General features: G+C 37.2%; 1 protein-coding gene and 1 long non-coding RNA gene across 5 annotated transcripts; both read left to right on the plus strand.

The window, feature by feature from the left end:
* The first annotated feature begins 921 nt into the window (after nt 1–921).
* LOC140273540 (uncharacterized) lies at nt 922–5599 on the plus strand. 2 transcript variants are annotated; one of them, XR_011908040.1, is made up of 5 exons: nt 922–2250; nt 2335–2413; nt 2727–2777; nt 4596–4674; nt 4798–5599. It is a non-coding gene; the product is annotated as an uncharacterized lncRNA (long non-coding RNA). The 2 variants fall into 2 exon arrangements; XR_011908041.1 differs by lacking the exon at nt 2727–2777 and having other exon boundaries at nt 4593–4674.
* Nucleotides 5600–5892: 293 nt separating this feature from the next.
* On the plus strand, nt 5893–10824 carry LOC140273538 (heterogeneous nuclear ribonucleoprotein A1-like). Of its 3 annotated transcripts, none has more exons than XM_072369149.1 (4): nt 5893–6331; nt 6440–6535; nt 6676–6822; nt 9064–9412. In XM_072369149.1, exons 1-4 carry the CDS (start codon nt 6275–6277, stop codon nt 9181–9183), a joined length of 420 nt encoding a protein of 139 aa, XP_072225250.1. In that variant the 5' UTR covers nt 5893–6274; the 3' UTR covers nt 9184–9412. The 3 variants fall into 3 exon arrangements, with proteins under 3 accessions (XP_072225250.1, XP_072225249.1, XP_072225248.1); XM_072369148.1 differs by lacking the exon at nt 9064–9412 and adding an exon at nt 6907–7261 and having other exon boundaries at nt 5901–6331; XM_072369147.1 differs by lacking the exon at nt 9064–9412 and adding an exon at nt 10481–10824 and having other exon boundaries at nt 5909–6331.
* Nucleotides 10825–11098: the final 274 nt, after the last annotated feature.

Raw genomic sequence — 11098 nt, forward strand, 5'->3', positions numbered from 1 at the left:
TACTCAAGTTATGTCATCAATTTTCTGATGCAAACAATTTTAGTCGTGGCTGCTGTACAAGTTGGTTGACTTCGACAACATCTTCTTGTGAAAACAAAGTAAAAGACAAAACTCTACGTGGGAGGAGCTCTCCTTGATGTGAACAGTATATATATATATAAATGCTCCTTTAGTCCACTCCATGTGAAGTTCTCTCCTTTGAGTTGACGAACTTTAAAAAAGAGGTTAGTTTCACATCTGCATCCGAGTCATGGCCTCTGGTGAGTAAAAGCTCCCTGTGATCTCATGCTTCATTGCAAATTTTTTTTGACCTTTCACTTCAAACAAAATTAGAGCTACACATTTTTTCCAACTCTTTTTTGTTTTTCACAGATAACGCAAAGACAGAACTGAAAAAAAAAAAAGTACATTAGTCTTCCGAAGAAATACACAGCCAGTTTGGCCCAACATTACAATTTGGTAACATTTCTCTGACTTAAAAGGACTTGATTTCTTTCTTTTCTTTTCTTCTCAGTTTGTGGGGCTCAGTGTTGAGTTACAGGCAGACAAATATGAAAAGTATTTTAATATCAGCCAATGAATTGATTATAGATTTCATGGGATTTTCTGACAAAGGTGTAGACTTTTTTTGGACAGGATGTTTAAAACCTGTCTTTTCATCCCGCACAGGATTAAACCCTCATCAGCATGCGGCCCTTTCAGGAATTTGTCCACAATGTATGAGTCAGGGCTGCTGGACGAGGAGCTGAAGAACTCTCACAAGATTCTGTACTGGCTCAGCCAGGCCTACAACTCTCTGATAGAGAATCCACTCGTCTTATTTTTGGCTACTGGGGTCTGGCTGCTAAACAAGTTGGTTGACTTCGACAACATCTTCTTGTTAACTCAAAGTAAAAGAGAAATTCAGGTGCCAAAAAAGAAAAAAAAAAAATTTAAAACAAGGGGGTATTTGTCGAGTGATAATTCATGTTCTATTCAGAGTTTCTAAACCTATTGCAGTGAATATTTTTGGGGGGTGGAATTCCTCACCAATCAAGTTCCAACTTCCTTGTGTAGCAGTTGACAGATCGGCTTGTTTTTTTTTTTCTTCAAATCAGATTGAGAGCCAAACTGCCAAGCCGTTGAGTTGAGTTGATGAGTCTTTTCTGAAGAGCAGTTTGAATGCTATTTGCCCTGTAGCAAGATGTATTATCGTCCTAAAAACGGCTTCGGTGTTACCAAACCTTGTTTCAGCCATCATCTGTTTGTTCCAATGGACCTGGACCAAACAGAAGTTCTAGAATCATCTCCTTGACAAATTTGTGATTCATCACTTTTATCCATTCATCCACAGTAAATGACTGCTTCTTTTTAGTGATCATTTACATTTGGCTTCTCTGTATATCGTTTGTTGATCCAATTTTCTTACAGTTCAGTGATAAACATTGACCCCTGTTTCTGCTCGTTTGCTTTTCATTTTTTTTGTTGTCCATTTTCTAATTTTATGGCAAATTGCTTTGAGTTTCCTGTCCTGATATTTTGATCTCTTCCTATGCTGACCTGTGCATGTTTGGGAACAACCAACAACTTTTACTGCACTCTTGAGTAAAACTATATTCTTGACTGAGGTTTAAATTCCTCTTCATTGTTCCTACTGGTAGGTTTATTGTTGTCATATAACTGCAGACTTATTTGCATATTTAGACCTGAGCTAGTTTTTGTTTTAGGAATGGCATGATCCCATAATGGTCTTCTCTTTTGTTGTAAGTGTATATACACAGATATATCTTCCTGTGAAAGACAGAAAAAAACAGAAAACACAGCCCAGACACACAGTTTTTGAACTTTACTTTTGATACCGGTCTCTTAGCATAGTTAGGCTAACCCTCTGCTTGCTGTAGTGTTTTAGTTTATGATACAAATTGTTGACTTTTCTTCTCAGTTTGTGGGGCTCAGTGTTGAGTTACAGGCACACAAATATGAAAAGTATCTTAATATCAGCCAATGCATTGATTATAGATTTCATGGGATTTTCTGACAAAGGTGTAGACCTTTTTTGGACAGGATGTTTAAAACCTGTCTTGTCATCCCGCACAGGATTAAACCCTCATCAGCATGCGGCCCTTTCAGGAATTTGTCCACAATGTATGAGTCAGGGCTGCTGGACGAGGAGCCGAAGAACTCTCACAAGATTCTGTACTGGCTCAGCCAGGCCTACAACTCTCTGATAGAGAATCCACTCGTCTTATTTTTGGTTACTAAGGTCTTTCTGTAAGTGGGGATGATTGTAATCTCACTGAATTATTCATCAACATTGGTCCATTTGTCACTGATCTTTGTATTTTTTTTTTTCAGATTGGTGATCTATTTTCACACTCAAGTTGTTGATGGCCAAAGAAAAATCATCAGTCGACTGGAAAAGCAAATTGAAAATGTATGTAAAACCCTTTTTTTCCCTCCTTTTTTCTTTTTTTAAACAAATCTGAAATTATAGCCATTTGAGCCATCTGTGAGAGGCTGTATTTGGACGTTGATAAATGTAGACATTGTATCCATGCAATGCAGTTCAGCGTGTGATGGAAATGTTTTGAAGCACATGTTTTGAGTAAGTTTTTATTCATTTTTTTTTATTTAAATGCCAGCAGCAGTGTTGTGCAGGTTCCCACTTCACGACAAACTTGTTCTTGTTCATAGTTTCCCATTTATCCTGTATGCTTTCATCAGCATCTCTGAATTATCTTCCTCAGGGCCCATGGGAGTGCAAATACTTCCACACCTCTGTATTTATCTATTAGTTAGTAAGGCAAGGCAAGGCAAGGCAAGTTTATTTGTATAGCACAATTCAACAACAAGGTGATTCAAAGTGCTTCACAGAGACATTAAAACAGAAGAAATAAAAAGCATGATTTAAAATTTAAACAAAAGAAGGAAATAAGAACAATAGATAAAATCAGAAAAAAATATATATATGAAAGATAAAATCAGGAGTTAAAACATGATTCCGTTTTGAAACTCAAGCTTATTCAAATGCAGCTGAAAATAGGTGTGTCTTCAACCTGGACTTAAATACACTGAGTGTTTCAGCTGATCTGAGGCTTTCTGGGAGTTTGTTCCAGACATGTGGAGCATAGAAGCTGAATGCAGCTTCTCCATGTCTGGTTCTGACTCTGGGAACTGATAAAAAACCGGATCCAGATGACCTGAGGGGTCTGGAAGGTTCATAGTGGGTCAGGAGGTCACTGATGTATTTTGGTCCTTGACCATTCAGAGCTTTATAGACCAGTATCAGAACTTTAAAGTCTATCCTCTGATGGACAGGCAGCCAGTGTAAAGACTTCAGAGCTGGACTGATGTGCTCCACTTTTTTGGTCTTAGTGAGGACTCGAGCAGCTGAGTTCTGGATGAGCTGCAGTTGTCTAACTGACTTTTTAGGCAGACCTGTAAAGATGCTATTACAATAATCAAGCCTACTAAAGATGAATGCATGGACTAGTTTTTCCAGGTCCTGCTGAGACATCAGATCTTTTAGCCTTGATATATTCTTAAGGTGATAGTAGGCTGACTTTGTTATTGCCTTAATGCGTTTGTCCAAATTTAGGTCTGAGTACATCACTACACCCAGATTTCTGGCCTGGTTGGTCGTTTTTAGATTTATAGATTGAAGCTCTGTGGTGACTTTCAATCGTTTATCTTTGGCTCCAAAGACAATTACCTCAGTTTTGTTTTTGTTTAGCTGGAGGAAGTTGTGGCACATCCAGTTATTAATCTCCTCAATGCATTTACCAAGGGCCTGTACAGGCCCTCTTTCTCCTGGTGACATTGTTATATACATCTGTGTATCATCTGCATAGCTATGGTAGTTTATTTGGTTGTTTTTTATAATCTGTGCCAGTGGGAGCATGTAGATGTTAAACAGAAGAGGTCCCAGGATGGAACCTTGGGGAACTCCACATGTGATTCTTGTCTGCTCAGATGTAAAGTTACCTATTGACACAAAGTACTTCCTGTTCTCTAAGTATGTTTTGAATCAGTTTAGTACAGTTCCGGAAAGACCAGCCCAGTTCTCCAGTTGTTTGAGTAATATATTGTGGTCAACTGTATCAAAGGCAGCACTGAGATCCAGTAAAACTAAGACTGACATTTTTCCACTGTCTGTATTCAGACATATGTCATTAAACACCTTGGTCAGAGCAGTCTCAGTGTTGTGGTGCTGTCTAAAGCCTGACTGGAAGGTATCATAGCAGTTATTTTGTGTTAAAAAGTAATTAAGCTGTTGAAAAACCGCTTTTTCAATGATCTTACTTATAAATGGGAGATTTGAGATGGGCCTGTAGTTGTTCATTAGTAACCACCTGGTCACACAAAACACAACAATTGGTTAGGTTAACAATGTTGTTTTTGCAATCTTTAACATTACTTGGCATCAGACTTCCACACAAGATGAGCTTGGACAGTTTCCAGCACACGTGTCCTCATGGTATTATGAATTCCAAAGTAATCATCCAAACTATAGACTCTTCAAGCCAAGGGAAAAAACCAAACAAACGACTAATTTCCTTAATACTGTGTATCTTAAAGTACATTGTTTTGTTTTGCATTTTCATCTCACACAGGAGGGTAAGGATAAAAAGTTCCTCATCATCCAGCTGCAAAATCTTTGTGAACACAATAGTGTGGTTTCTCCACAGAGATAAGGTAGGTGCTGGATAGTCCTGTTGTTATTGTTTTTTGTTTGTGTTTTTTGAATGTTTTCTTTCCTCATTCATGTAAAACCTGTCTTCCATGTAAAAATGTTTCAGTTTTTTCTTCCCCAACCAGATCTAATCAGTGTCAGGTTTGCTGACATTGATGCAGTATTACCTCATCAAACTACCATCAAAGACATTCCCCACAGGCATCAAAGAGAATGGAGAAAAGCTATATAAGCAACTGTAACGTCTGTAAATTTCTTACATGTTTTGTGATCTTGTCGTGGACTAGAAAGTATGGATACATAATAAAGAACATTCTTTTATTTATAGGTGGAGTTATTTAATGTCAAGATGTATATTTTCTTTTTATAGTTTAGAAACAGTGTTCTTGAACATTTGTATGAAAAGATTAAATAAATCTGAGCACATACAGTGTTTTTTGAATGAAGAAACCTGACTGGCAACTTCTGAGTGGCCCAAATATGACGAGCTATCATCTGTCATTCATCGAGCCACACAGGGTGAATGAAGGTCTGCAACGTGATTTCAGTTTTGTTCTGTGAATGTTTAAGCAGCTTAGCTTTTGATCCGGTGTCGGGTGTTCTATCTTCAGTTGAAAATATTACAAAAAGGGCAGCTGAAAGATTATTAGACGGCTTGTTAGATTGATAGACATGTTATTGTGTTTTTCTTTATTTTTTTATTCTGAATATTTACTCAACTTGAATTGTGCCATCAGAGGCTAGCTGAAAATTCTTTAATATGTTACCTTGATATCCCAATTATCTTAAAGATCAATTCAAAGTCTATGCAACTGTTAAAAAAGTATTATGTTTATGCATTTAGCAGACGCTTTTATCCATAGCAACTTACAGATAGGGTAAGGGGGTCTTGCCTAAGGACCCCTACTGGAGACAGTACCTTTCATGCAGGGGATTTGAACCCAGATCTCCCACATGAAAGGAAACCATCCAGTCCTATGTTATGAGAAAAGCAAGTACCATGTGTGAGAATGTTTTATGTTCCAGGGTCAAGGGACACAGTTCAATATTAAAATGTAATATTCAACTGAGATCTGTAAGACCTGTGAAGTTCAATATAAATGTGTGATACTGAACTAAGATCTGTAAAAAGCATTGATATTTTTACAAGTGCAGCTAAGTAGATAGCAGAGAGAAGTAGCTTTTACCTAAGACGTGTAAAACCAGTGAAGTTAAATTTTTCAATTTTCTTATGCAAACAATTTTAGTCCTGGCTGCTAAACAAGTTTGTTGACTTCGACAACATCTTGTTGACTCAAAGTAAAATACATAACTCTACGTGGGAGGAGCTCTCCTTGTTGTCAACAGTATATATATAAATGCTCCTTTAGTCCATTCCATGTGAAGTTCTCTCCTTTGAGTTGACGAGCTTTAAAGAAGAGGTTAGTTTCACATCTGCAGCTGAGTCATGGCCTCTGGTGAGTAAAAGTTCCCCGTGATCTCATGCTTCATTGCAATTTTTTTTTTTACCTTTCACTTTAAACAAAATATTAGAGCTACAAAATTGTTCTGACTCTTTTTTTGTTTTTTGCAGATAACGCAAAGACAGAACCGAATGAAAAAATGTACATCAGTCTTCCGAAGAAATACATGGCCAGTTTGGCCCAACATTACAATTTGGTAACATTTCTCTAACTTAAAAGGGAGCAACTTGATTTCACTTTACTCAATTTGAGCATTTTTGCTGAAACAGATATATCATGAGATGATTTTTCTATCATGTAACAGGATCATGGATTGCTTCTCATGGAACTAAATCCCTGCATAAATGACAGATACTTACAGGCTTACTTTAGAGAATGGGGCACTGTTACATCGTGCAAGGTAAAGATTGAAATATACTGCTTTTATTACTGTCTTTTTTGACCTATGTCTTTTGACATGAATGGTTGGAAAAAAAAGAAAAAAATAATTAAAGATAACCTTCTGAAAAAATTCCTTTTCTGTTCTAAATCTGATTGCAGATCAAGAAAAATCCCAATTCCGGGAATGATACAACAATGGCCTTTGTGATGTTTTCTACAGAAAAAGAAGCAGACAAAGCAGACTGGGCTGGTCCTCACTATATTGGAGGAACTGAGGTGAAAGTGAAACGGTTCGTCTGTAACAAGGTGAGAGAAAGCCAGTGTATTGTTCTGTCAGAGAAAATTTGCTGCCTGCTCCCTCGTCACCTGATATCAAAATCTGTCTTACAGACTGAAGAGGATTCGAATGATGAGATGGATGCAGCTCCTGCTAAAGCTGCAACAGGGCGGCCAGTGGGTCTGGGCTACTTACTGGAAGACGCTCAGTGGTTAGAGGACGAAATGAATTAAAGAAGACACAATAATACCTCTGATTTTCTCTAGTATGATACATATAGTTGCATCTACATAAATGTACTACTCGTTATATCTTTGTACAGTCACTGTTTGTGAATGCCATATGACTTGTCTTTGTATAAAATCATAAATCACAGCATCATTGTGTGTTGATTATTTTTCTTTCCAAGTTTTTATTCAAATTACCAGAAAATCAATGTCAATAATCAAACGTCTTGTGCTGTAACCGCTGCTTGTTAAATGTTATTCAATTAAACAAAGGAGACAATTAAACTTTAACAAGTGAAGTTTTGTTACTGACACAAAAAGTCATGATCAATGCCATTCAAAGAGACGTTTCCTCGTATGCGCTGTAATGCATTTCTTCCCCAACAAGATCTAATCAGTGTCAGGTTTGCCGACTTTGATGCAGCATTACGTCATCATGCTGAGATGCTTATCAAAATCAATCCCCACGAAAGAAAATGGAGGATAGCTATACAAGCAACTGTGATGTCTGTAAATTTCTTACATGTTTTGTGGTCTTTCAGACTAGACTAGAAAGTTTTGCGACATAATAAAGAACCTTTTTTCATCTATAGGTGAAGTTATTTCATGTCAAGATGTATATTTTTCATAATTATAATTTTTAACTTTTCTTTTTATAGTTTAGAAACAGTGTTCTTGAATGTTTGTATGAAAAGATTAAATAAATCTGAGGACATACTGTGTTTTTTGAATGAGGAAACCTGACTGGCAACTTCTTCTAACTGGCCCAAATATGACAAGTTTTCTTCTGTCATTCATCCAGCCACACAGAGGGAATGAAGGTCTGCAACGTGATTTCAGTTTTGTTCTGTAAATGTTTAAGCTTTTTTTAAGCTTAGCTTTTGATCCGGTGTCAGGTGGGCTTCTTGTGCGTACTGTGTCAATTTTTAACAACAGTAGTTCCTAAGACAGCAGAAATGTTTAATAAAAACAGAGTGCTGTGATGAGTGAATCCACAAAATTCTACCTTCAGTTGAAAATATTGCAAAAAGAGCAGCTGAAAGATTATTAAACAGATTGTTAGATTGATGGACATGTTATTGCGTTTTTCTTTTTTTTATTCTGAATATTTACTCAACTTGAATTGTGCCTTTAGAGGCTAGCTAAAAATTCTTACTACGTTACCTTGATATCACAATTATCTTAAAGATCAATTCAAAGTCTTAGAAAAATATTATGAAGTCATACTATGAGAAAAGCAAGTACCATGTGTGAGAATGTTTTATGTTGCAGGGTCAAGGGACACTGTGTGCTGGAGAAGGCCTCCTATCTATTTTATTTCGGCTTTTGTCTGAACCTTGCTTTACTGAATGTCTCATAGCCTTGTGTGGCTAGTGATTAGACATAAATAGCGATAGTTTCATTCTTCGAACTCAGTCAACTCTGGGTCAGCATTGTGATACATTGTGCAGACTTGTTTCCTTGCTGCAAGAATAAATGTTTTGTTTTAATTGACTCCAGTGACTCTGAGCCCCATTAAGAGAGAATTTTCTTGATAACTTGGTCCTTCGAGCCAGATCTCAACATTGTTTCCGCCATCCAGGGTCGAAGCTAAAACCGTGCTCGGGGGAGTCCAGGACTCCTAACGCAAGACCTTTGGCTGAATTGCTGTTATTCAGAGGCCAGCTTCCACTGGAAGGGGGAAAGGTGACGAGTTCGTATTTTTGAATCAGTGGCCAGACTCGCTGGATTGGTGGACTTACCAGTGGAGTTATTTTGACATGAATGGTTGAAAAAAAAGAATTAAAGATAACCTCATGAATCTAATTGCAGATCAAGAAAAATCCCAATTCCGGGAATGATACAACAATGGCCTTTGTGATGTTTTCTACAGAAGATGAAGCAGACCAAGCAGACTGGGCTGGTCCTCACTATATTGGAGGAACTGAGGTGAAAGTGAAACGGTTAGTCTGTAACAAGGTGAGAGAAAGCCAGTGTATTGTTCTGTCAGAGAAAATTTGCTGCCTGCTCCCTCGTCACCTGATATCAAAATCTGTCTTACAGACTGAAGAGGATTCGAATGATGAGATGGATGCAGCTCCTGCTAAAGCTGCAACAGGGCCGTCAGTGGGTCTGGGCTACTTACTGGAAGACGCTCAGTGGTTAGAGGACGAAATGAATTAAAGAAGACACAATAATACCTCTGAATTTCTCTAGTATGATACATATAGTTGCATCTACATAAATGTACTACTCGTTATATCTTTGTACAGTCACTGTTTGTGAATGCCATATGACTTGTCTTTGTATAAAATCATAAATCACAGCATCATTGTGTGTTGATTATTTTTCTTTCCAAGTTTTTATTCAAATTACCAGAAAATCAATGTCAATAATCAAACGTCTTGTGCTGTAACCGCTGCTTGTTAAATGTTATTCAATTAAACAAAGGAGACAATTAAACTTTAACAAGTGAAGTTTTGTTACTGACACAAAAAGTCATGATCAATGCCATTCAAAGAGACGTTTCCTCGTATGCGCTGTAATGCATTTCTTCCCCAACAAGATCTAATCAGTGTCAGGTTTGCCGACTTTGATGCAGCATTACGTCATCATGCTGAGATGCTTATCAAAATCAATCTCCACGAAAGGAAATGGAGGATAGCTATACAAGCAACTGTGATGTCTGTAAATTTCTTACATGTTTTGTGGTCTTTCAGACTAGACTAGAAAGTTTTGCGACATAATAAAGAACCTTTTTTCATCTATAGGTGAAGTTATTTCATGTCAAGATGTATATTTTTCATAATTATAATTTTTAACTTTTCTTTTTATAGTTTAGAAACAGTGTTCTTGAATGTTTGTATGAAAAGATTAAATAAATCTGAGCACATACTGTGTTTTTTGAATGAGGAAACCTGACTGGCAACTTCTTCTAACTGGCCCAAATATGACAAGTTATCTTCTGTCATTCATCCAGCCACACAGAGGGAATGAAGGTCTGCAACGTGATTTCAGTTTTGTTCTGTAAATGTTTAAGCTTTTTTTAAGCTTAGCTTTTGATCCGGTGTCAGGTGGGCTTCTTGTGCGTACTGTGTCAATTTTTAACAGCAGTAGTTCCTAAGACAGCAGAAATGTTTAATAAAAACAGAGTGCTGTGACGAGTGAATCCACAAAATTCTACCTTTATTTTGACATGAATGGTTGAAAAAAAGAATTAAAGATAACCTTATGAATCTAATTGCAGATCAAGAAAAATCCAAATTCCGGGAATGATACAACAATGGCCTTTGTGATTTTTTCTACAGAAGATGAAGCAGACCAAGCAGACTGGGCTGGTCCTCACTATATTGGAGGAACTGAGGTGAAAATGAAACGGTTCGTCTGTAACAAGGTGAGAGAAAGAGAAAGATGTATTGTTCTGTCAGAGAAAATTTGCTGCCTGCTCCCTCGTCACTTGATATCAAAATCTGTCTTGCAGACTGAAGAGGATTCAGATGATGAGATGGATGCAGCTCCTGCTAAAGCTGCAACAGGGCCGTCAGTGGGTCTGGGCTACTTACTGGACGACGCTCAGTGGTTAGAGGATGAAATTAATTAATAAAGACACAATAATACCTCTGAATTTCTCTAGTATGATACATATAGTTGCATCTACATAAATGTACTACTCGTTATATCTTTGTACAGTCACTGTTTGTGAATGCCATATGACTTGTCTTTGTATAAAATCATAAATCACAGCATCATTGTGTGTTGATTATTTTTCTTTCCAAGTTTTTATTCAAATTACCAGAAAATCAATGTCAATAATCAAACGTCTTGTGCTGTAACCGCTGCTTGTTAAATGTTATTCAATTAAACAAAGGAGACAATTAAACTTTAACAAGTGAAGTTTTGTTACTGACACAAAAAGTCATGATCAATGCCATTCAAAGAGACGTTTCCTCGTATGCGCTGTAATGCATTTCTTCCCCAACAAGATCTAATCAGTGTCAGGTTTGCCGACTTTGATGCAGCATTACGTCATCATGCTGAGATGCTTATCAAAATCAATCCCCACGAAAGAAAATGGAGGATAGCTATACAAGCAACTGTG

This window comes from Leuresthes tenuis, unplaced genomic scaffold (assembly GCF_036924035.1).
Source record: "Leuresthes tenuis unplaced genomic scaffold, fLeuTen1.0.hap1 SCAF_17, whole genome shotgun sequence".
NCBI classification, from domain to species: Eukaryota; Metazoa; Chordata; class Actinopteri; order Atheriniformes; family Atherinopsidae; genus Leuresthes; species Leuresthes tenuis.